Here is a 26,881-nt window from a genome sequence, read left to right as displayed (position 1 = left end):
ATCGGTGTGTTAGCTTAGCCACAGCTGCTGGCATGGCTATAGACGCTTAGTCTTGTTAAATGTAGGGCTGACTCAAATGCTTGGAAGCTTCAACCATTGCCATGGTAATCAACAAATCAAAATCGTATTCATGTTTTTTTTTATACATATACAGTAAATATTTAAAGGGGCTGTTTGTAACTTCTTACACGGAAATCAATCCGGGTCGGTGTCCCATGCGCGCTCGCATGTGGCTACGCTGTTCAGACTCAGACTCTAACACAAACTACACGGAAGCACCAAAACTGCAGAGTTGTATTTAGTGAAGCCCGTCTGCTAAACAATGTTGGCCGCAGTCGGAGGACGCGGGGGAGACCGTAGCTTTGGTATCCAGGGCCGGAGTCTCTGCTGTACTCTGCTCCTCTGCTCCTCTGCCTGCTTGCCTTCACTCACACACCGCGCTCGTTCTCACTTTTTCGCTCCACTCTCACGTGCATGCGCGCACACTACACCCAGCAGAAGAGTTAGTAGCTCTAAGAATATGTAGTAAATGTACAGTGGACGTTTGTGCAGAAATAAATGCTGCAGCTCCTCCAGACCAACAGAGGTTTCCCGTGTCTTGTGAAGTGACAGGGCTCCGCAATGAGAAACGTTATCGTCTCCGACCAAAACTCCGGTGTCTCCCTTGTTCCCCCTGGCCGCGGCCGGGAGGCTGAGGCAGGAAAAGCCAACACTAGGATCAGCATTGATTCATGGAGAGACCTTCGTCTGGTCAGCTAACATTACTGCCAAGCAGGTGAAATATAGAGTGATATTGTGGTTTTAGCTGACGTGTGTCGCCTCACTGTTTTGAGTGATGCTCGTTCATGTCTATGTCGAGCGAGCACAAGCTTGAACCCGACGTTGACTTTCGTTGACTTAACGGCCACAGGTGTCGCTGTTAACAAGTATTTCTGATTCATACAAACAGTCCCTTTAACTATGTTACTGCTAAGCATCTCCCTAAATCTGAAATCCATTTTGAATATCCCTTACAGCATGCCAGTGAGCATCTATATGCCTTAAATCTGATTTGTTAACATGCTGAATAAAATATGAGTTAAGAAAAGTGCAGCCAATAATTGCTGTCCAACTGGAGTCATTGGGGAAAGCCACAGAGCATTTGTGGTCACAATGGGATCTGAGGGAGCAGCTGCTTCGTCTGAATGAAGCCAAACAGGATGCATAGTCCTGGGCTCAGGCTTTGTTCACATCAATTATTATTTGTCATGCAATACAGTCAATCTGTGTGTGTGATCAAGAATCACTCCCGTCATATCATTTAAAAAACACTTTAATACCACTCAGCATGAAGCATGAATTCACAGCAACGTTTTACATCTGTCCCAAGAATGACCTCTATTTTGCCGATAACATCTAATGCTTTGATGGTATAATAGAGGCTGAGAGTGAGGGTCTTTGGATGCACGAGTCTCCTCTCCATCAGTCACTGCCTGTTTATTATGTCTGGGGGGCAGACCTGTGCAGTCATGTCAGCTCACATTCCTCTCATAACTCCCCCCTTCTCTCTCTTAGCTGGCTCATCAGCTGCACTATTAGCACTGTGTGTGTGTGTGCGTTTGTGTGTATGTGTGTGTGTGTGAGATGTATGTGCAGACTGACACACACGCACAGAGTGAAATGGGGTAATCAGACCCCAGAGACTGCAAGACCAAGATAGACAATGACAAATAAGATGATAAGAGAGGTTGCAGAGTGCAGTTTGTATATGTGTGTCTGGGTGATCTGAGGAGAACACATGTCCTAATTCAAGCCGGGGCAGGGAGGTTAGAGTTCGGGGTGGGAGTGGGGGTGGGAGTGGGAGAGGGAGAGGGAGAGGAAAGGGGCTGGGTGTGGGGGTTGGGACTTGTTCAGGGTAGAAAGAGAGGGGAAAGGCATGAATGCTAAAACAGCAGCGGACAACAACAGCTCTCTGGGAGCCGGCTCGGAAAAGCAAACACAGCATCAAGCGACAGGAAGCGTCTCGCTCGGCACAAAAGGCCGAGCCGTCGCTTTTTAGGGCTCAGAGAAAGAGAGTATGAGTGAGAAGCAGGGGTTTGTACAGAGAGAGGACTGAACATGGAAAAAATAAAAGAGATAATGTCAAGTTGATCTGTGTACTGTATATTTGCTTTGATCGGCCTCCAAGTGGGAAGCAGATAAGATCTACGAAAGCATCGGTAGTTAAATTATGAGTGAAAGAGCCGGGAAAATTTCATCAGGTTAAAAAATGCCGACACAGCTGTTCTTTTGAAGACTAGAGTGGCCCCATGCCCCGAGCACCGATTCTCAGCTACATTTTCTCAGATAATGGTGCACACTTTAAAAAAGACAATATTTGAAAGATCTTGCTGATGTCACAAAAAGCAGGCAGCAAAAACATTAGCAGCCAATGTAGAAACTGCTAGTGGAAAGTTTAAAACGTGGTGGAAAGTTTGTGTAGATTTAATGTAATATTTTTACTTCTTTCTTTAGTTCACATGAAAAAAACTAGGGCTGCAACTAATGATTATTTCTTACTATCAAGTCAGAAAAGAGTGAAAAATGTCTCCAAATAAGTTGTTTTGTTGGCACACCAGTCCACTACAGTTTACAATTATAGTAAACACAAAAGCAACAAATCCTCACAGTGGAGAAGCTGGAAAAAAGTGAATGTCAAGCATTTTGCTTGAATAAAAATTACTTAAATGATTAATCGATTATCAAAATATTTAATTTTTTTTTTTCCGTCAATCACCTAATTAATCGAGTAATCATTTCAGACCTACATGTGACTTAAGCTGGAGAGGGTATTAAAGACCAAGGATGTCATATCCTCTCTGCTGTAAACCATTTGGAAATGGAATTCACAGATGGGCTGGACACGAGCCAGGCACTACACACCACACCGACAGCAGTTTAACACTGTGTGCAGCAATGCAAGTTAAGTGTGCGCTCTCTGCTGCCACATGTAAACGCTGCTGGACTGGTGTCACATCCAGTGGCATGGACTAAAGACCCTCTGCTGTCATGCTTTCATGACACCCGACAACCAGATGACAACGTGCCATTATTGCAATATTGAGCTCTCACTCTCAGATCAAAAATGTAAAAAACACCAAAGCACGAATGTGATGTGCAGCGAGCGGGCAGGGAGGGATGGAGGATAACTGTGACACACACACACACATGCGCACAGTTTGTTAAAAAGCCATTAGTCTAAAGGGTGAAAGCAGGAGACATCAAGCCTGAGAGAGTCGTCTGACTGATGAGCTAGTATCAGTATATTTCCTGTCACAGAATCTCTCTACCTCACCTCGACTGAATGAATAGGGCAACAAGAAGACAAACGACCGAGAATGAAATGTGAGGAAAACACAAAAATGAAAGAAAGAGAGTAAATAAGAAGAGAGAAAGAAAAGACAACAAAAATGAGGATGAGAAATTTTGAAATGGAGGGAGAGGCAGAGAGGGGAAGAACGTCCTAATGTACTATGCAATGAATCATAGTCATGAGCAATGACAGGCTGAAAGCCCAGGCAGGCTGGAGATAAAGACAGGGCAACAAGGAAGGTCACAGAGCTGGTGGAGCTGGGGAGTGCTGCTCTCCATAGATTCAGCCCGTCTCTACATACGATTTAATGGACTTATTCTGCACACAAGGCAGGATAAAGAGGGCACAAGAGCACACAGGTCAACTGTACTGATGCTTTATGACAGATCTGCCTTCGACTGAAAATGTTCACTTATCTGATATTGAAAGAGATCTCTGAGCCATCCATAACCACACTGTAAACCTTTTACTGTAAAATTACTGGAAGCAATTTCGCCAGTAAGCTACCGTACAATTTACAGTATCTCTACTGTATTTCAGTGAGATTCTCAGCAGTAAGCGGTAAATTACTGTGAAAAGAAACATTTGGCTGTTGGGATAATGGGAACAAATGTTATTATGACTCCTAAAAAGCATTGCAATATACAGTATAAGCATAACACAGTAGGTCACTGTTAGATTTCCACTCTAAATTTACATCAATCATGTCGTACAGCTGCCCTAGCCGTAGGTGCAATTTTGAAAAAACTATGTAAATTTGATTATTTTGACTGATATTGCAATTGCGATGTGACTTGCGATACTGGAGGGAATGATACATTTTACATTATTATTCTTATTTTCATTGATAAACATATTAAAATGATCATGGTAAGATTTTGTTTGCGGTGATCTGTACCAAACAAAGATGTTTTCTTAAGTCTTTTTCTTCTTAAGTCTGTAGAACATGAGGCCAGGACATCTCTGCTGCACAACAATATTTAATTTAAAATGGTATTTTGACACACATTTTACCTTTAACAAATACTGTGATTTAAAAATTGCTATATAGCTGTACAATCAATTACATTTTCACTCTTAGATTCAATATGTCCTTCCAATTTTAAAACTTTGTATCTATGATCACCAGTGTATTGTGTTAAAAAGTGATCCCCCTGCCTCTAGCCAGAGCTAGGCTAAACACATCCTGGACCTCTCTCGGTACTTGATATCAATGTTCTCATCTGATTCAAAGTATTAAAATCAGACATAACCACTTAGCACAACCACTTATTACATGTCAAGGGTTACTCAGTATGTTTTTTTTCCACTTAAGCACAGACAGCCTCAAGCATGTTTATAATCAAATTTGACCCAGATTTTGAAGAAAACATTGGGAGTGCTGAACTAGTCTGGAAAATGTCCTTCACCGTGAGGAAGACTTGTTGAGTCGAAACGCGTTAGTGTTATCCATTTCTTAATAAAGGATTTTTCAATTTTACAATCAGAGTGTCTCAGACATTTTCCAGACTGCCATCCTATACCAAGGACTTCCTTTCAAAGTAAGCTGGACAGTCACTGTTTTTTATTGTTATCTGACCAAGACATTGTTTATTACATTTATTAAAATATTTCAGTCATGTTCAATTGCAGTGAGCCCCAATTGTAATCTGTTATTTTACACTTATGATCTCACTCACCGCATACTTATTATTATTACATTATTAGCACCTGCAGTAAGGGTTACTCTTTGAACTCCGACCCTCTTCCCCTCCTCGATGTCTGACCTCCATTCCACACTCGCCTGGGGGTCCATTCCTGTCTCTTCAATGGCTTTGTGCGTGTGTGAGTGAGTTTCCCAGACGTGGCCGGATGAGCTGTGCTCTGTCAGGCCCAGCTGAGCCTAATGTTCAGAGCCTTTGCTCATTGTTCCCATCTTGAACAAACAACTTATTTATTTTTGCTTGGCCTCTATGGTTAATTGAGAGAAAAAAAAGTTTTAAAAAGTGTCCGGAGCTGTCCTAAATTAAGACATCAAAGAGCCTGATAAATATACAGTAGGAGGCTTAGAGTGTTCTCCAACAGACCACACATTCAAGAAAGCCACTGCTTAGTGAACGGGGCCACTTTTGTAAAACTGGAACGACAACAAGTAGACATTTTGCTTCTAAATACAACACAACAAATGTGTGGAAATTTTGCAAGACGTGTGTCAAAAGTTTTGACACAAAAATATGAGATTTTGCTATTGAAAACTTCTAAACTAGATATGCAAACGATGCTTTGTTGTCACAATGCCTTGTAATCGGGCATCTATCCAACAACAATTTCCTTTTAAACAATGTAAAGACTTCGAGATGGAGAGCAGGAAAAAGTCACACATACATGGAAGTCACAAAACGTCCAGGTACAGGCCGTACAGCAACGTGCTCATTTGAGTCACATCTTACAAATTGCCTTGAAAACCAGTGTGACAGAAGTTGTATAAAAGCGGTCTTGTGTTTCAAGTCTGTGTCCAATCCAGCGCTGACATGCACAGGATCCCTTGTGAATACAAATTTCCTGTGAGAGGCCCCTTCAGTCTCTCCCACAGGGCAGAGTCAATCAGCGTGAGCTCAAGGTCCTCACTGATCGATCTGTGCTTCCCAGAATCTGACATTAAAAGTGTCGGAGCCTGTCTGGACTCACATGTTACCCTATGCTGAGAGTTAAACACAGGTCAGGTATTCAACTGCTCTAAGGACCTCTGCGTTACTGGGGTATGGAAGCAGCTGGTGGGTGAACACACCCCTTCACACGCAACACTTCTCCCTCAGGGGTTTAAGTTCTCCTCTCCATGGTGATAGCAGCCATCCTACTCTTACTCTCGTTTATATGCATTTGCCATGTTTTCCCTTTTTCTTTCTCTAACCATGTTAGCTGTCCAGGGACAAGATCCATATGGCAGACTACACACACGCCCATACATAGACACAGACATACACACGTGGCTCGACTGGATGCATGATTTAAGGCCATGGTTACCGCTTTCATCATGGGTTGTTTTCCGTGTCACCTGTATGCATTAAAAAGGCAGAAACACATGCATTTGCAGAACCACATGTTACCTGATATGAAACAACAATCAAGGTGAGATGTTTTAATCCATCACAACCCACATCTAATTTAATCTTCTCCAAGCGATGATTACAGGCACTCACCTTTCCCATCCCTTTATTGATCACAGCAAACGGGCTAAGTGTGACATCAGGCTTTGTGTGCAGCTATAATCAAACAGGTTTGCTGTGCCCTCGGCAGCTATTTGCACCTAAACATCGAATTACCTCCCGGCGTGCTCACAATAGCTCCCGTTTTCTGTTTCACTTTAATTAGGCTGCTGTTTGACCAAAAGCCCAGCCAACAATAGGACTGTAATAACAACTGGCACGGGGCTGACCCTCCCATGGGCTTTGTCCCCGTTTTCACACAACGGCTTTTCTGGCTCCGCGCTGGCAGATGAGCCTGATATAAGATCTTGTTATGAAAGTGAACAGCTATGGTCTGAGCTGCCTCTTCAAAGTGACCATTAATTATGTAGCCTGAAGTGGCAAAGCATAAATTACAACTGGGAGACTCTGTACTAAAAGAGCCAATCAGTGTTGAGTTATTACCTCTTTGACCTTAGTCCACAGCAGAGAAGAGAGGCACTGCAAAATGCATGTGGATGTATTGATAAAACTAAACCTCAATAACCTTTATCAGAGCAGAAGACGAGCATAACAGGCAACCTGGATGTCGCTGTATTTCAGACGTTCGTCGTAGTCTCCTGTCCTGGAGCTACATACTGTGTGACAGATCAGTCCGTCTCTGGGCATTAGGTCTGTAATTAGTGGCTTTCACGTGGACGGACGCCTCATAACACTGCAACAGCCTGACCTTTCACCAGACATATGAAGCGCAACACGTCCTCTGACAGCAACCTTTCCCCTCAGCTCGCTATGAGACTCGAGCGTGGGCCTGTGGTCACATATGTTGTGGTGCAGAGCACTTAACTGGCCTCCACTTACAGTAAGTGATGCAAAAACCCTCTATGTCTGATACATGCAAATATATAGTACATATCCACGCGTCCTAGAAAAGAGGAAATCATTGTGTAGTGGTAATTCACTAGAAAAAACAATAATCCCAAGAGGTCAAAAACAGCCGCTCTCGTGTATCTCCGCTGGGAAATTAATGTTCAAAATATTTCGGAAATTGTTTGAATCTAAGGTCCTGCCCTTTTGCTCACTCTACGTCTCAGATGTCTTCAAAGTATAAGTGAATCTTTAACCCATCTGCTTGTCTTGCTCTCCCCATTTGTGCTTGATGCTGATTAACAGTTGTATAGTGTACTGCACCTCACATTCTGCACAGTATATTCAGTGTATTACATAATGTTAAGAAGTTCCATGTTAACTTGGTCTGATGGACAGATATCAAAACACTATTAATTTCCTTTAGACAAACAGGGTTGTGAAAAACTTCTACAAGTTCGCCGGAAACAGATATTCATCAGCTATGCAAATAGATATGCATCATGATCAAATGCTCTTAAGGCAATACAGTTAAGCGCAGTCACACTTGTTCTAAAAAATAGACATTTTTAAGGTTAACTGCCTAATGGTGTGTGAATGAATCCAATTACAGGTCAGGCACATAAAACACATGGAGAAAATGCACAAACACAAAGGATCACAGTTCGAATCAAGACCAGTTACTACAGGAGGGGACTGATTACGCCACAGACTGAAACTCCCCTAGTAGCCAAATCTTCTTACTGCATTCCTGATACTTGCAAATAATCACACTGTGCTGCTAAGCCCTTTGTGAGAGGGGATCATAGGTTCCATACTTAAATGGGAACGAGGCTCCATTAAGGGTTTCATGTCGCTGGACCCAATTGTCCTGAACTGAACTGAGATTTGAAATTCCATCTGGGATACTATTTAACGAGAGTCAATTTACATTTAAGCAGCAGTGGAAAGTATTTAAGAACATTGACTCAAATACTATACTTAAGTTAAATGTTGAGCACTTTGAGCACTTACTAACATACAGGTTTGTAGATTAAACAAGTAGTAGTACTTTAAAAGTGGCTCAATCACTCAATAATAGCATTATTAATCGATCAATAGAAAATAAATCGTCAACAATTTTGATAATCCAGTAATCATTTAACTCTTTCAGCAGGCAAAAATGCCAAACCTTCTCTGGTTCCAACTTCTCAAATGTGAGCCTTATAATATATAATATAACATATCGGAAAGGGGTGATTCTACACAATTAATACTTTTACTTTTGATACATTTAGCAGATTATAGTTCTGTACTTTTATTAAGTAAAATTCTAAATGCAGGACTATTACTTTTAACATAGCGAGTTCACATTGTTATATTTAGGGATGCACCGATACCGGATCAGATATCGGGCCGATACCGACTCAAATAGCGGGATCGGATATCGGTGACGATGGGGCCGATCTATTCAATTCCATATTTATATACAATATACATTATATACTAGAATTTTAATTCCTGTTAAGGTTTGACCAATTTGTTTGCTGCATTACAAAATGTTTACACCTGAATTGTAATTCCTGTTAATGTTGAAGATTTTTTTTGCCAAGTTGCTGATGTACGATTTATTATTTTAATAATAAATAACAATTCAGTAAGTTTATGTTATGTCATCTATGTATTTATTTGTTACATTTTGTTTTACAAAGTTAAGAAAGCAATGTTTAAGTCAAGACTGATGTTGCCTTACGCATAAATGAATGATGCCAGTCAATTCCACAGCTCATTAATTAAACACCGATATCAGATCAGTACTTGGTATTGGTCGATACCCAAAGCCCAGGTATCGCTATCGGTTTCGGGACTAAAAAAGTCGGATCGGTGCATCCCTAGTTGTATTACTACATTTACTTAAGCAAAGGATCTGAGTACTTCTTCCACCACTGACTTTTAGCTGGTGCTCCTATGCAGGGCAACTTACACAGAGTGTAGGTCTTCCTATGAGGACAAACTGCCTGAAGACATCAGACTGCATGACTTTGTTAAGCCTATTCAATCCCTTTTAAAAACTTGCTTTTAACACCCTGTCTTTTTGAATGAGCTGCATTACTTTACACTACAGTGTCTTGTTGTTGTTTGCTTGTTAGTAACTGTCTCGGTTTTCATTAGTTTCCTCTGTAGCATTTTCAATCGAAGTTCTGATGTAAAACTTTTATCCCATAAGCACGCAGCTGGTAGTGGAAATGGGTACTAGACCAGTGACCTTGCCATGCCAGTATCGTTAAGCTCCTGCTGCACAAATATGTCAAACAAAGGAATCTAAACAATGTGAGCCATGACAGTCTGTATACAAGTCCAGCATCTTATCAGACTGTCTGCAGGTCAACAGCAGTTGTATCTCATCTGGTCTGATATTTCCATCACAGAGGATCTGCTGTGTTTGTTTTACCAACACGCACCCCGTGTGACCATCAAGCGTCAGATGAAGGGAGGGTGACTCAAAGTTCACTGAGCAGCATTGTGCTTGAGAAATAGGAACTATTGATCTGACAACCCATCCATTTATTAAGAACATTTATCACTGGGAAGGCTGGGTCTATTTTTAGCGGTTTTCATTGCCTGTGCCTTTTCATACTTGGTCAAGCCAGAGCTACGTAGTATTAGATGGACCATAAACAGGACAGAAGAAGTAATTTATGTTTAATTAATCTTCACTCTTGTAGAGTTTACAGGTTGGGACCAGTCGGCCTGCTGGTAAGAGTTTTAGAATTAGCTAGCTGGCATGCTGGCACACAAACACGATGATTACAAATCTCTAATCCTACTGGGCTTAATGGGCTCCTTAAACTGGGTATTAGGGGAGCAGCTAAGCCAGGTGATTGCCAGCACTTGGCTCCATGGACACAGGGAACACAGATGGGGACACAACACAATAACAATGCATAAACAACTGGACATGCATGAGAACAAGCAGGGCTATATAAATACACATACATGTATAAATCCAGTGTATCTGTAACACTGAGTGCTTTGCATCATTGTTTCCATTACCTCTGTGCCACAGTGACTTCATACCCCCAGTGAGATGACAGGTGGGTGAATGGTGTGTCTGCAAACACAGTAATGTGCCACTATGCTCTAACACCTCAGTGATGGCTGACAAAAAAAAATGAGATAACTACCGATCCCGAGGGCATAGACAGACCGATGCAATATAAAGGAGAGGGAGTGGGAGCTGTCATCTCACTTTTAAATGAAAACATGATGTGTGAGACTGAAATAAAACTGCCGGACAAAGATGCAGAGAAAAGCAGAGTGTGAAAGTGAATGGAGCACGTCTTGTATTTGAGAGAGGACTCTGGCCTGTGATCCCTACCGGATAGCCTTCTGTTTTCTTCTGGCACCACTTCAGTAGAGCGTTTCTCTTAGATCCTCCATACTCTCGCGCCAGAGCAGCCAAGGGGTCCTTTCTTTCCACACTGTCACCAGGGAAACACGAAGCGAAATCACACGCACAGAGAGAGAGAGAGAGAGAGAGAGAGAGGGATGGTTACAGTGAGTCATTTGGAGTACGATAAGTGTAGTGTTTGAGTACTCCATAAAACTGTTAATATCTTCACGACCACACACAAACTTGAATGCACATGGACATGAAGTAAACATAATTATGCATGCTCTGTACATCTCATACAGTAGTATAAGAATGTGTTGAATAAGCATTTTTGCTGGATGGAGAAAATGAAAAAAACATTCTAGTATCAAAGAATTAAAGTGATCCATTTATACAATTCTTTGATACTCCTTTACTTTCCTACATAGTTTATATAATTTCCAAATGTTCCCTAGCAGGATTTCCATCAGCAAATGGAACTCTATTACTTGATGCTGTATTATCATTACAAGAACGAAGCGTCTTTGCAGTTCAGTGTATTTGTGTTAGGGACCAGAGTTGGGTCAAGATTACTTTGGAGTGAAGCCAACTACATACAGCTCAGAGTGTTCAGTTTGGCTTGAAGTGTGAGATTTAAAGCTTTAGCATATGCTTTTTTTGGCATCCCTCCCTAATTTCCCCATTATCCATGCTCACATATTTATATACACTATACTGACTGCACTATTATAAGACACAGAAATTATGAGAGGACAACAGATTAATACTGCAGTATTATTCAGAGGGTCCGCTCCCTGGGGTTTGTGCTGGAGCTGAGGCCATGGGAAGAGCACGAGACACGGTCGTTGCTCTGAGCATGGTAAACATTTCACACGTCACGGCAGCGCTGCTGTTAAATTCATTATTTCTCTGTTTGAGGCACCGCGAGGCAAAATGCAACAAGACCCTGTCCAAACAAATATTGCGGGGGTGGAGAGTGTGTGCATTTATCGGAAGTGATAGCGCGGCTTTATCATAACCCTGAAATCATACCAAACACGGTAATGTGCTGCTGCTGATCTGTTGTTTGAGATAGAAGGCCTGCGCAAAGGTCTGCAATACAGTGACAAGCATTTACATTAATAATGATAATGACATGATACCAGAGGAAGAGGAGGTGTGACTGGACAGACACTGACACTGGTTGAAGCTGAGGGTGTTGTCCAGTGTGATAACCAAGTATTTGACTGCTTCAACAAACTTTACCCTCTCACAACATGTAAATGTAAACTAAAACACTGAGTCATCTACTTCAAATGCAACCTGCTGCAGTGGTAGTTGAACATGGGTCTGACTTAATGGAGTCCTACAATTGGTCATTTTTGAGTGTGAGAGGGGCGGTCTGTACGAGAAAACTGCAACCTGTAATGCCAGAGGTCAGGAGATGAACGCATGTTTGTTCGACATCTGTCTCTCTTCCCTTTCTGATAAGCGGACACTCCCATTGCTGTGTGTAAGCCATCTGTGTCAACACTGTTGGCAATAAAAGTTGTACAACTTTAAAGTCTCTCAACTGGGACTTAAATATTTAAAGTTGAGTTGCAGTAGAATATGTTGTGGCCTACAAGGTCGCAATGTAACACATTTGGTGTTACATTAACACCAAAACCTGTTATCAGGGGTCTTAAGGTGACCGGGCTTTTGCTGTCCGGGCCCCTCAGCTGTGGAACTCCCTGCCTGAGGATTCATGCAGGCAAACTCAGTATTGATTTAAAGGATTAAATGTCTTCTTAAGACTCACTTTTATTTATGGCTTTTCCTTAAGTGATGGTGCATTGTTGTAACTATTTATGTGATTTTATTTTGTATTTATATGATTTAATTTTAGATATTAAGTTCTGGGTGTTAATTGTTTTTATCATGCTTTTATTGTAAAGCACTTCGTAACCTTGTTTTGAAAGGTGCTGTAAAATTGAATGATTATTAAGGAGGAACTTCTGTTTCACAAAAATGCAGAACTGAAACCGCATGTTTGCGTATGTATTACAGACAGCACGAACTCAGAACAAACCTGGTTTCACAATATTCAATTTGCAATTCCGTCTGATTTCCTTTGAATTACAACCAACCCTCATGTTGCATGTAGAGATGTCATTATATAAACTGACATTTACTACACTTTAACTAAAGGAAACAGTTTGTTTTGCTGTTTCCAAAGTAAGGGAGGTTGTTAATGTTATTTCACTAGTTCCAATGAAACCTGCACAGCTAAACAAGTGGAATTATCTCACAGTGTATCAGACACAATCGTTTGGGTAAGCCCACCTGAGCTTGCTGTTGCCTCGGTTGTAGCTGAAGGATCCTGTGCGGCTGCTGAAAGAGGCGGGAGGTTTGATTACAGACTCTAGAGAAGGGCTCTTCCTCATTAGGCTGCTAGGTTTCAGGTCGTCCCCGTAGCCCGACAACTTATCTGTGGGAGTGAAGGATGCAGGAAAGAGAATGTGAAGAGGGGGTCAGAAAAGAGGGATCATAATATACTTGATATGGAAAGCAAATTCACACACGTAACTATAGGACTGATAATAAAAAGTTTCAGATTTTTCAAATCTACAAAGAAATGTCACTGTACGGTCCAGGGGTCCTGACTGAGAGTTGATTTAGTTTTCAGCCTAGTCTTCAAAATACTCAAAATACCCCTGCCTGAGGGCCTCTGTCTTGCCTGAGCAAGTCTAAACTGTAGCCAGTAGGTGTAGACACACCTGAAAAGCAATGAGTAGTGGCGTTTCAGTTTGAGAAAAAAGGCGTGAAGTGATGTTTTACTGCAATAGCGCCCAACATGGTGACACTTTCTATGATGCCCATGTCTATAAAGCATTATTGACATACTTATAATGCATTATAATCTGCTAAAAGCACTGTATAATTATAGTTGGCAGCATTCATACATATGCATAATGCTTTATTACAATAGTCATAACACAATACAAAGCATTCTATAAAGACTTATAAGGTCAAGTATCACGATACTTCATAATTGCTGGACACTCACTGACATGTTTCTTTGCAAGGGTCATGGTGTATTATAATTCCCATAGTTTTAATACATTATAATCCTTTTATAATGCATTTATTATCACTGTTATAATGTATCATAATGTGATTATAAATTACTCTAAGGGGTCATTGTTTGATTTAAGTAAAGTGGAAATTTATTTGACTATGTTTTGTGTGTTCTTGGATAGATTTAATTATATTTTTTCACTTTACTTAAAGCAAACAATGACCACTTTATTATAATGCATTATAACCGTGATTATAATGCATCATAAAAAGATTATAAGGTATTGCAACTATGGGAATAATAATACACTATGGTCCTTGCAAAAAACATGTTAGTTAGTGACCAGCAGTTATGAAGTATTATGATACTTGACCTTATAAGTCATTATAAAATGTTTTATAATGTGTTATAATTATTGTTATAAAGCATTATGAATATTTATGAGTGCTGATACAGTGCTTTAAGTATATTATAACACATAATAAGTATGTTTATAATGCATTATAGACATAATGTCGCATAAATTGTTACCAAAATCCTTTCAGTGCTGTGATGCTCAAGATTAATGTATGTTTCTCAGTCAACTCATCAAGGAAGCAGCTGGAACAGCTGTTGACTGTAGATGCAGACATTTTAAGAGCTCAGTCACCACATTTACAGTATTTGCTTTCTAAGAATAAAATCATAAAACTGCCCACAAAACAACAGAGGTCAGATAATCGCATATTTGTATTCATCTCATCATTTAACTCTCTGTGTGTAGACATTTCAGCCTTTACTCATGTCTAAAGGCACCGACTCATAGTAGTAACTTTGGCTGGCTGTCCATTGACCTAAAAGCAGTGCGTGAGGCCCATCATGTGTTCGAGTGTGACAGCTAAATGAAATATGGATATAAATATCAATTAAACACCAGCTAAAACTGTGTTACATACCGTGATGATGAGAGAATTCTCCGTGGTTGATTCTTTTTTCCAACGTCTTTGATAGTGGCTTTATATACGTGTGTCTCTAAAAGAACATAAAACAGAACTCATCACATCAGAGTCTGAAACAGTGAATCACTTATAGGGAGTATTTCTTTTTTGTTTTTACATTGTAAAAGGAAAAATATGTTGGCGTATACCTGGATAGGGGAGACAGCAGCAGCAGGTGCGGTGCGTACAGGAATCCCACTCAGCAGGCTTCTTGGGGAAGAATGAATTTGGACTGTGTGGCCTGGTCCATCTGAAAGATCAAGTCATTTCCCCCATTATTGTACCCAAAGAGAACTGAAAGGCAGATAGAAAATTAGAACCAGGAGGAGAATAACACACAAGTGTTTGGCAAACAATGGTTAGGCTTCAGTTTTTGTGGCCTCTTAGTTAGTCTTGTTTATGTATTCTTTGATTATATACTCAGTGTCCACTTACACCTTTACAGCCTAATGCAATCCAATACAACCCTTCTGCCATAAAGTCTACCTTCATGATGCCTATAATATTTAGTTTTTATTGACAGTGTCACAGATGTCAGCCCAAGCCACACAGTCCCACACAATGAACTGCGCATGACTTTGCTGCAGAGAAATGACAGAAATGCACGCTGGAGATCTCACCAGCTGTTCTCCTCTATAGTTATACTGCTGTGTTGGGATTCCCTGTGCGTCTGTGTCTCTGTGTGTGTGTGTGTGTGTGTGTGTGTGTGTGTGTGTGTGTGTGTGTGTGTGTGTGTGTGTGAGATGCTCGGTGCTCACTCTGTCCAACAGTATCAAAGGACTTAATGAGGGATTTGACAGTAGCTCCGGGCTCCAAGTCGGCCTCTGCGCTGGCGTCGATGGGTGTGGTCGGGATCATGGAGATGCCGCACCAGTGACTGTTGATATCGGAGTCGGACACCCTCACCTCGTCACCTTGGGACCTGACAGACACAATGAACAGGGTTGCAGTGTAGACACATATACAGTACATACACCTGGGGAGAGGAGAATCTGAGGAGACAGCATGTGCATTTTTGAACCGGAGATTAGACTCAATCCCCCTCACTTTACTGTTTATCTTGTGAGATTACCTGCTGATTAGTACAAATGAATCATCTAAAATAGGGTCTTTGGTCAGTGTTTCGCCACAATAATGTGATCATGGTTTGAAGTTTGAACTAAAGAACGGTCAATAACCAGTGATCAGCTGCAGATTTAAGTTTGCAACACAAAATCTGACACTTTCTACCCATTGCCCCTGGTGAACATTGGACTCCGGGCTATAGAGTGAGGGGATTTGTACTGTCTTTATCAGTGATGAAGGACAAGTAAGGAATGTGCGTCTTAAACATTGCACCCAACTCACCTCCAAAGACTGAAAGAGATACACAACCACAGTTGGACTGGTGTCATTTCATTTATTCACATACGATACACTTTTATGTATACTTCCACAGGCATAAAACCAGTCTTTCTACGTCTTTCTTCGCACAATAAATTAACAGCACATTCACTGTATTGTCCATTAGATGGCTTTACGATAGACAGAAAATGACCTATTACACAGTTACCATCTCGTTTTTTAGTAGATGGTATTTTTGAGCATATCCAAATGTATCACATTTTGAGAATTTTTCATCTGGTAGAGCAATATGGCTTTCGATAAAAATGCACAAATTGAATATCTCTGATAAAAAAACTGGACTAGTTTTTAGTAGAAGTAGAGTAGAACCTGAGATCCTGCAATATGTCATTATACTACAATAACACAGATTATTGTGTACGGGTTTGGCTCAATGATGAAATAAATCAACCAGGTGGTAAGTGACGTATCGTCTTTTTAAGTGAGCGACATCACAACATTTGAGGATCTGATACATTAGAAATAGCTGAAGAAATATCTAAATATGTTTAACATAGTGATTCAAGATTGATCAACAAGTATCAGAGCTTCTGAGGTTCAGATAAAAAAGTCTATGTGTTTAACATGTCAGTAATGTTGCTAAAAAGTGGAATGGTAGAAAATGAGTTCAACTCATCATCTGACAGTGGTGCTTTAAGGGAAAAAATAATCCTTTTAGGGAACATGTAGCACAGTCTTCTTAGTCTTTGTGTTAAAATGGACCATCAACCTTTTGGTATGTTTGAGGAGAGTATAAAAATAACCCCGAGGTACAGCTGTTTGTGTTTGTGGCAGTCCTAAAATCTAATTTTGGCAGTGTTCTGGATCTGCCAGCATGGCTGACATCAAAATCATCCTAGTTATTTTATCCGGCAGAAAGAATGAATACTCTGTAGCTTTAAAAAGGAGCATAGTAATCATCAAAAATACATTTACAAACAGTAACAGAGCAGATGATACTGGTATGTCCACATTGATGTCACCTACATGCATGTATGGTAATCGTGTGTAGCATAGTGCCATCTAGTGGCTAAATATGACGCTGCATTCAGTTTCATTACAGGACCTAAGGCCAAACTTAAATCTTTTTTTTCAACAGATCATAAATGTCAAGTTTAAAAGGAAGCAGACCAAGGTCAAAGTGAAAGTAATTTGACGGATACAGAAATAGTAAGAAAAGCAAACGTGAGGTCCAGCACAAAAAAAACGAATTCTGCTGTATTGCGTTTGCCTTGAAATGGGGATTTTCTGATCTTATAAGTCTGATTTTTTTCTGGCAGAATGCTGTAAATCTTAACGGTTTCATCTTTGCCACTGACTAAATATTTATCAAGGCTTTTTCCTACTTTATCCTGCTATTTTTCATGTTGCTTTATGTAACAGGTTATAACCCTCTACTGTTCCATCTCAACTTTCTAAAAAAGGCACAAATCAGCTTCGCACAGTATGAAAAGGAGAGTCTTTCGAACATAATGGCGTTTCTTTAACACAGGTCAAGACATTTATAAACAAAGAATACATTCATTGAGAAAGAAAAAAATACAGAATTATTATTTAAAAAGGCTCCAAAAAGACATGTAGAGAAATGGAAGCCAGACTCGGTGTCACTGCATCTACACAGGTCACTGTGGTTTAGAATGAGACTGGTTTCCAAATTACATTTTGAATGACACAGAAAGGTAATAAGTGCAACAATAACACTGTCTTCAAGTGGTGGAGGGCTCTTCTCTAGTGCCCTTCTACTGCCGTCTTGGTATCAAAAGTGGCTCCGGTGCTTATTCTGAAAAGAAAAAGAAGAAGGAAGATTAATTACTGTATAAATACTATTTGTACATGTGCAGCAAAACTTGAGATCTTACATTTCTTATTATTATTATTATGAAAAGCAGACCTCTAGGCACTTCTGGATTTTTTAAAACTCTGTCCATGCATACCTCTTAGGATTAATAAGGTCACTTATAATGTCTAGTATGACTAAATCACCCGGTGATGAAGACGCTATACAAATGTATCTGAAGCACACGATGCATAGCATGAGTTTAATCCAGTCATGCCGTGCAGACCATCCTGCTATTTCACCAAAACAAAGTCGGAGGGTTATTCATTCAAAGAACAGCAGGTGGCACCAGATACATCTACTTGAACGGTAGGTTTTAAAGAACCAGGCAAAGCAAACCAAAGAAGTACAAGATAGTCCCGAAGGTGCAGTCAGCCAGCATACAGAGAGACGGACAGAGTCAGACAGGCTGAAGCAGCAACACGAAGCCAAACACAGATAAGAAGGTGAGTGAGCAGCAGCAGCAGCAGCAGCAGCAGCAGCAGCAGCAGCAGCAGCAGCAGCAGCAGCAGCACATAGGGTAGGGAGAGGCAGGCTGGCTGAGAGAGGGCTGACAGGGCAGGGAACTCACCTGGACTTTACATAGGGAGGCTTGTCAGAGGGACATCTTTGACAGGGTCATCACAGGGAGCTGCTGGAGGTGGGGAGCGGACGCAGCGTAACAGCTAATCTTGGGGAAAGTTCACTGATTTAGCCATGGTCTAAAACCAATAATATAACGAACTGAATAGACATATTTGGTTTTTGAACCAAATATTACAATTTCTTATACACTAAAACTGCTCTCATGAGGTTTGTGAGGTGATTTAGTACGACTGAAAAGTAGAATCATCTCGAGGTCATTTGATTGCTTGAAGGACTATACCATGACTGGCCACACAGATAAACAGAGTAGCAAATCTAAGCAGACTTTGCCACAGGATGTATTGACCTGGCATGATAATGAAAGGGGACAACACTGTCAAAAACACCATGGCATTTTGCACGCTCAAAAACACTTATATATGCAGTATACCCACACACAGACCAATGCAACTCTCTCTATAAGTACATCAGTCACATTACTGCATGGCCACAGTGCAACAACACTACATGAAACCTTAAATAGCATGATACATTGGCGTAAAATATTGACACTGGCTTCTATGTCGCATTGCAAAAGACTTCAAAGCAGCATCTGTGGGTAGAGCACTTCTCTGCCTTCTTATATAATAATAATTTCCTCTAATAAATATACTGTGGTTTGTTGTGGAGTGTGAGGTTTGAATGTTACTATAGGGCAATGCTCAGTGTAGAAGAGGGGGAGACAGAGAGGGCAGCAGCTTAAAGGAGTAGAATACACAGAGGGAAATACTGCAGGAGACTGCTAATTTACCACCAGAGTCTGCCAAATCCCAGAAACCTAAACGCCAAGGATTTGATCATGTGAAATACCAAGAATAATCTACACTAAATACATCCTGGTAAACATTTTATCCTGCTTTGATAGGAATTTTGGAAACCTCTTCAGCAAAAGATTGTTGAGAGTTCAAATTAAAATATATTACTGTATATAAAACAGTGGATGGGGATATGGCAAGACTCTGGCAGGTATCTCATATTATGTTTCAGAGAGAAAAGAACTGCAGCCCGATGCTAAACAAGGGGAGCCGGAGGGGGGGGGATTGGTGGAGTGGGAGGAACTGAGAAAAAAGGAGTATGGTGGAGATGGTACCTGACACCCTGCAGGGCTTCAAGGTCTGTGGAAAGCTTTGCACTGCGGTCCTGCTCCTCCTGAAGCTGCCTCCTGAGTGTACGCAGCTCCTGCTGAGCCTCCACCTTGATGTCATTGGCCACAACCACCGCCGTCTGGAGGTCCGCCTGGAACCGACGCCACTCCTCTTTTTCATCCTAAAGACACAAACATATGGATATACAGTATAGTTTACAGATATAGACACATTCAGGCAAATTCATACTGATACAGGAACTGTTTGTGGACCCTTTACATTTAGTTGGATACAGGCATTAATTGTTCCTAAATTGAAGTCTAACAATAGATAAAAATGATACACAAACAATTTTACATTCTCGTGTACTTACTGAAGACACTGGCATTTATAGTTTCGGCTGGAAAAACTGTATGAACTTCTAGGATAATGACGGTGTCGGTGGCAGTTTGCACTATCACAATCCACGTTTTGTTAACAACAGTGTCTACTCTTTGTAACATAGATCGGGTGGAAGTAAAAAATGATGACTAACCACATTTTAGAAAAACTCAGAAGTAATTGTTAAAACTCCTCAGGCTAGAAATAACTTAAAAATCTCCTCAAGACATGACAGAAATAAGAAAAACACTTCAAAGGGGAGGCAGAACAACAGCAGGACTCTTTGGTTTGAAGCAGGCAAAAGACACTGAAAAAAGAACAGGAGAGTTCCCTTGCCGTTGAAGTAAAAGAAAAAAATGTATGCCTTTACTCGTGTTGTAAAGGCAAAGATCAGTACCTTGTAGTTTTGTTTTTTGTCTTTTAAACTACATTTATAATTCTTCAAATGTTTTTTCAGCATCTATTAAGAACTTGGGTGTCCATCAATCAACACTCATGCAGATACATGACAGAAAAGAGAGGAGGCTCCAAAAATAGAGCACTGTACTAATGAATATCAATTAGGTGATAGTGAAAACCAGGAAAGTGGTATCAGGTGCACTTGATAATGCTTTTTAAGAGAAAACACAGAGGTGGTGTTCATGGAAGAATATCAAAAATATACATAGCTGTCTGTCTGAACAGCCCACCTGGATGCTACTGGAATAATACTCAGTGGACAGATGACTCCAAGGTCCAACATTTTGTCAAAAAGACAAGAAAAAACAGAGCACTAGAACATCATCCTGACCTTAAAGTGATACTCCAACCAAAATTATCTTTGGAGTATCACTCAATCACTTCTTCATTTCACCACAATGATACGGCTACTCACTGCTAATTCAGCCATTTCTGTCATGCTATAGCTACCATCAAAGCTCAGAAGACCTGCCTGTTGTTGTTGTTGTTGTTCGTCTATCGGCTGCTCCCGTTAGGGGTCGCCACAGCGGATCATCTGAGATCGTTTTTTATGATCCGCGTATTTGATTTGGCATTGGTTTTACGCCAGATGCCCTTACTGACACACTCCACACAGAAAGGCCCTGAGAAGCTCTGTCAGAAGTTAAGTATTTCATTTATTTCTTTATTACATGGCTGACGGTAGAAAGAAAGAGACAGTATGTTTCAGACGTCCCACAAAGGCAGATCTGATCTCAAAATAGCCAAGCGAGTCACCATGACATCCCTAATTTGAACTTTTGAAAATCTCTTCTATATTAACCATATTTGTTTACAACTGTCTTGTGTCTTCAGCCTGTGATGTCCTAACTGCTCTAATTTCAGATTTTGTAAAAACAAATCATGGCACCACGGACATTATAAAGTAGCTTTATGGGTCTGCATATTGAAGCATCCATACCTTCATCTGTCTACTCAAGACTTTCAGTTGTCGGTCTGCGTCAGCTTTCTGCTCCTCCAGCTTTTTGACAAGATCTGCAATGACAAATTCAAGGTTTTTGAGAACCGCAGGTCTAATGTATAGACACAATCGCAGTAACCAAACACAGCATTTACAACTAAACTGCTCCGTTTTCACTGTGGTGAGGATACAGCAGAAGCCCATCTGTAGCATAATGGCTCTGATACAAGTAACAGTTACTTCTGGACAGTATTAGATCTTTCTAGAAGTATATCTCATCACTGCAATAATAATTCGTTTCAGACCTACAGTATCTCATCTGCCATGATTCATAACAGCTTGTGGAAAAACAGTGTATCCAGCCATGTAACATTTGCCAACTGCACTAATGGCGACTCAGAGACAGATGTGTTACAGTGTGCCCTCATTTTTGCATCATTTTGATTCTCCTTCAGTTGCCAATTTGTAAGGATAGTTATAAGGGACACGTGGCTTAAAGTAATGCGGTCTAATATGACAGCCCTGGAATAAATCCTACATAAATATTCTGTTTTGTTGTAACTGTTTAAAGAGGTATCTTTTCAACTTTATGGTCATTTTGGAGGCGTTTGTAATATGTTATCCACCTCATTTACATAAATGGGGGCAGTCTACATATTAGAAACCACTGACTGATTTCTCATTGCATTTGCAGGTTAAAAGACTCCACAGAGAACCGAACAGCAGGTGAAAAATACATACTCTCCATGTCCAGGACGGCTTGGTTGGTGTGGCAGTTGACGGCCCTCTGCTGCTCCACCTGGTCCTCCAATTCAAAGATGGTCTCCTTCAGCTCCTTCACCTGGTTTTCAGCAATGAACCCGCCGTCCTCCAGGCAAGTCACCCGGCTGCTGAGCTCCTGCTCCCTCCTCTCGGCCCGCTCCTGAACCTGCTGGCACTTGGCCTCCACCTGTGTGCATTCGTGAGATTATGAATACAGAAATGGGTTAAAACTGAGGCAGTGTTTCATATGAATGTAACTGCCAGGTGTCACTGTGCTAATTAGATGGAAAGCACTTGAGTCACCTTTGGCTCAATAAAGGATCATTTATGATATCTTCCAGACATCTTTGCGGTGCAGTGTTTCCATTTGATCTTGACGGTGCTTTTCTACATCTCAATCTTTCAAAAGATTAGATAAAAGATGCTACTCCACAAAAAAAAAGCTGTATCAAGACAAGATTTCTAGGTGTCCTTGAGGGCTGGATGTAGAAGACAAGCAGGGTGTGTGAGGAAACCACTCACCAAAATGTAATTAAAGCAGGATAATTATGTTCTGGTATGGTACTGTTGGAAACAGAAGCCCTGAGAGGCAAGTGAGAAAACAAATATTCTGGTGATCCATTGTCTAAGTCCAATCTTAATTGTTTTCCCTCCTGTGTTTATGACTTAAAACTGCAGTGGGTAGACATGGAGCAAATATAATTAAAAAAAAGTTATTTTTATAAAACGGTCATTATATCCTGACAGTAGTGCATGAGACCGGTGATCTGAAAAAAAATCATGCACCTCTGTGTCCTCTGGTGCTTCTAATGGCATCTGCATGATTTCACAGACCGGAGGAAAACAACCAGTCAGAGCTGATTTGGAGTCTGCCGTCCAGCTTCTGTCTATGAGAGCCACAAGTCAATCACTGGCGAACTCCGCCAAACGGTCAAACTAGGCAGAGCTGATCAAATATGAATCAATATTCTGTTACTGTAATGCCCATTTCTCGCCTCAAATGTTTTCAGAAACTTCTTGTAGTGTACGGTTTAGCTGTAAAATGAAGAGGTTTGTGATCCGGCAGCCATGTTGAGAACAGTTGAGAAAATACCAAGCCCTGCCCACCAGCTGGATCATAGCCAATAGGAATGCTCAATAGGAACGCTCAATAGGAACGCTCTCTCTCTCAAATGACCTGTGATTGGCCAAAGTCTCCCGTCACGGGCTAGATTTTAAATTCATTTTTTAAATTAAAGCCAGGTGCAGAAGTCTATTTATCTCTCAGAACACTTGAATTACAATATGCTGAAAGGTTATTATGGGATTTTTGCCCGATGATGCCAAAAACATTCTCCCTACTGAAGCTTTAAGTCATAAACACAGGGAGAGAAAACTATTTAGATCAGACTTAGAAAATGGATCACTAGATTTTTTTTTTCCTCACTTGCCTCTCATGGTTTCCGTAGTTTGATTTGATGAAAGCAAACTCTATTTACTATCGAGTAGTAAAAAATAAAAACAACCATAGTGAGTCTAATTAGCCTTACTGCATTGCATCATGTCCAATGTGACTACTGTAAATTAGTACACATTGGATTGTTGGTGCTCAGGCAATAGATTTTTCCACCCAAGCTTCCACATCTGTCACTTAGTAAAGCCCCTTTTCAACTATGATAAAAGTCACACAGAAATAAGGGTATACACATGTAAACATTCAACTGGGTTGTGACTGGTAATAAATGGTTATAGCAGTTATGCTGGAGTCACAGTGCTGTTTACACGAGAGCGTTTGGCCACGGTACAAATACTGACATGCAAGGTGACAGTGACTCATGGAAATAAGGGTTCAGTCTGGATCAGATCTGACTGCATCAATGTTTTCATTGCTCTAACTATTGAATTACACTCAAGTTGAAGTCAGTGTACCATGAGGATTGCTGTCGTGCTGAGAAATGGCACCGTAAAGCAGATCTCTGTGAGCATAGCGTGCTAAAATAAGTAAATTATGTAGTTACTGTACGCAGGACCCTCTGCCTTTGACACCATGTGGCTCTAAATGATTAGGATGTTCGTGAGTGAAGTTATGGAGTGGCCTCACCCTCACACCCATGTGGCAGAGAACAGGAGTGTGACTCAGAGGGTCACACACTGGTGGACCACCCTACTGTTGGCACAGCGGTCACAGTCCAACAATGACGACATCACTAAGCTGATGGTGACACGCCTCAATTTGGAGTCAACAACCACCGACATGACCCCGAACCCACACAGCCTCAGTCTTTCTGGTGTTTGTAGTGTTGAAGGGAAAAACCAAAGTGACTACTGAGAATCATACAAAAACTATTTGAGTGAACATGAGTTCATGTAGTGTGGCGGTGAAGAAGAGGACCCAGTACCAGCTGTAAAGCCTGTTTAATGGTCATGTTTGAACTGTTGTGGAAAATGTGGGTCGTCATGTTCACATTCAATAAGAGGTGACTGAGCTAATTGTTTGACTGATGATACAGCTATAACTAGACGTATAACTGTAGCATTCTGGTCTCTTTCAAATCTATTCTCTTTCAAACTGTTTCTAAATCAGTTTGCTGAGTTTGCTTTTTCACATTTTCCAGTAAATGTGGATGGAGAGATTGTTCTTTGGGGAATTCCTGAAAGTTTTGTCAAACACAAGACAACTAATGAGCTCACCAACATAACAAAATGTTTCAACAGTGAGTCACATACATTATAATTCAAGTCCCACTTAGTACAACACAATGGAAGCAACCAAGTGGAAACAGTTTGTACTGTGCAGAGCCATTCTCTTGCCAACAGAGAGTTGTCCAGTTTAAATAGATCCATCTGAATCTTTGCCGACAACATTTGTCTGCAAATATTGTCTCAAACAAACAACATGTTATAATCTGTGATAAATACTAATTCCTTTGTCACATTCTGGCTGAATTCCCATCTGAGTATTTCTTAAACAGCAAAATATCTTTAACATTCAGTATTCTCTTTTTAGAGTATATACTGTATGTTACACACATACAACAAATGTGCAATAAATCATATATCAATATAATCCCAAGAAATTGAGGTGTAACCCTGCACCCCTCCTACCTTGGACATTGTGGATTGCACATGCTCAGTCTCAGCCTGGGTCTGTAGCAGTTCCTGCCTCAGCTCTGTCAGCTCCACCTCCAGCCTGTCTCTCTCAGCGTGGGCTGTTTTCAGCAAGTCCTGCACCTCAGTGCTGTCACTGGCACTCTGCATGGCCTTCAGCTCACCCACCTTTTGCCTCTCAATGTCCACCTGCGCTTTCAGCCTACTGTTTTCCAGTCTGAGACAGTCTGCCGTCGCCCTCTGCTCCTCTGCAGCCTGCGCTGCCTGACCTCCGGCCTCCAGCTCTCTGTCCAGCTGGGCCTGCAGCCTGTCCATCTCCTCTCTAAGGCAACGCACCTGGCCCTGGGCCTCCTGATGCTCCTCCTCGAGAGCCCGCAGGCTGCCTGTCAGCTGCTGCTGGATGTCCACCAGCTTCTCCCGTTCAAAGCGCGAGCTCTCGACCACCTCGGCATACCTCTGCTCCAGCTCGGCCAGCCGAGGCCCTTGGCTGCCCAGCTCCTCCTCCCTCTGGGCCTGTGCTTGGGCTTGCTCCTGAAGTCGGCCAGCGAGCGTCTCATTCTTCTGGGCCACCACCTCCAGGCGCTCTCTCTGCTGTTGAAGTGAGGTCTGCAGGAGGCGCTTCTCCTCAGCCAGGCGCTCGTTCTCAGCCGTCAGCTCCTGCACCACTTGTTGCTGGTCGGCCAGCTCCTGCAGAGTTGCCTGCAGCTCTTCGGCTGTGCTGTGGTGACTCTCCTCCATCTTGTGAATCTGTTCTGTCAAACTCTGCACCGACAAATCCTTCCCTCCTGCGTTGGTCACTGCCCCCACCACAAAGGCTTCCCCACTGACACCGCTGCTCACTGATTCTGAACATGATGGGATCTTCTCAAACTCTGAGGAGTCAGGTGATGGTGAGTCCTTGGTGATGTCAGAACTGGAAGAGACAGAGGTTTTGAAAGGGCTGGCAGAAGGAGGAAGACTGTCCTGTTGCGGAGTAGCGGAGTTGGAGTCTGAGGGCAGACCATTCACCAAATGCTTGGAGGGGGAGCTTTTGTTTGAACTAGAGACAGGAGAGTCCTCCAAGCAAATCAGCTTTTCCTTCAGCCCCTGGTTCTCCTCCCTAAGCTGTGCCAGCTCTCTCTGAAACTTCCCGTTCTTCTCCCTCAGCTCCCCAACCAGCACGAGGGCCTCCGCCACCTGTTCCTGCTCTCGCTCTGCAGCAGACTCTTCCCATGAGACAGAGTGAGGTGAGGGTGAAGACGAAGCAGCGGAGGCTTTACCTTTGCAGCGCTGCAAATCCATCCTGAGATTGCTGATCTCCAAGTCTTTGGCCTTGGACTCAGCCAGGAGCTCTTTCACCTGGCACTCCAGAAGGCCCCTTTCCTGGCCCTCCGCATCGCCACGGGACTTGGTCGAGCTGCGTGTCTGCTTTGCCAGGGTGGAGAGGCTGGAGGTGCTGGCACTGGAAACCATCTTCTTAGTGGTAGAGCTCCTGAGCTGGTCCCTCAGAGAGGTGCGGTCTCTTGTTATGGTAGAAGGAATGTCTCTTGGACCTGGGATACCAGACTTCTTGGTTGCTTGTGCACCTGCAA

At 41.7% G+C, this 26,881-nt stretch overlaps 1 protein-coding gene across 5 annotated transcripts in view; it reads right to left on the bottom strand.

The window, feature by feature from the left end:
• Positions 1-26,881, bottom strand: part of specc1 (sperm antigen with calponin homology and coiled-coil domains 1) — an 82,324-nt gene that overhangs the window by 12,365 nt on the left and 43,078 nt on the right. For 4 of the 5 annotated variants that reach the window (XM_074609880.1, XM_074609879.1, XM_074609882.1 and 1 more), the window contains 9 exons: positions 25,308-26,875; positions 22,203-22,410; positions 21,462-21,535; positions 19,687-19,862; positions 15,511-15,674; positions 14,902-15,002; positions 14,711-14,786; positions 13,040-13,184; positions 10,721-10,823 (listed from right to left, as the gene is read on the bottom strand). In XM_074609880.1, coding sequence (XP_074465981.1) covers positions 10,721-10,823; positions 13,040-13,184; positions 14,711-14,786; positions 14,902-15,002; positions 15,511-15,674; positions 19,687-19,862; positions 21,462-21,535; positions 22,203-22,410; positions 25,308-26,875 — 2,615 coding nt within the window. Of the gene's footprint in view, positions 1-10,720; positions 10,824-13,039; positions 13,185-14,710; positions 14,787-14,901; positions 15,004-15,510; positions 15,675-19,686; positions 19,863-21,461; positions 21,536-22,202; positions 22,411-25,307; positions 26,876-26,881 lie in introns of all 5 variants that reach the window. The other variant, XM_074609881.1, reaches the window with a different exon arrangement.

This window comes from Sebastes fasciatus, chromosome 16 (assembly GCF_043250625.1).
Source record: "Sebastes fasciatus isolate fSebFas1 chromosome 16, fSebFas1.pri, whole genome shotgun sequence".
Classification (NCBI taxonomy): Eukaryota; Metazoa; Chordata; class Actinopteri; order Perciformes; family Sebastidae; genus Sebastes; species Sebastes fasciatus.
The sequence above is the reverse complement of the archived record's forward strand: the minus strand, read 5'-3'. Positions and strand labels throughout refer to the sequence as shown.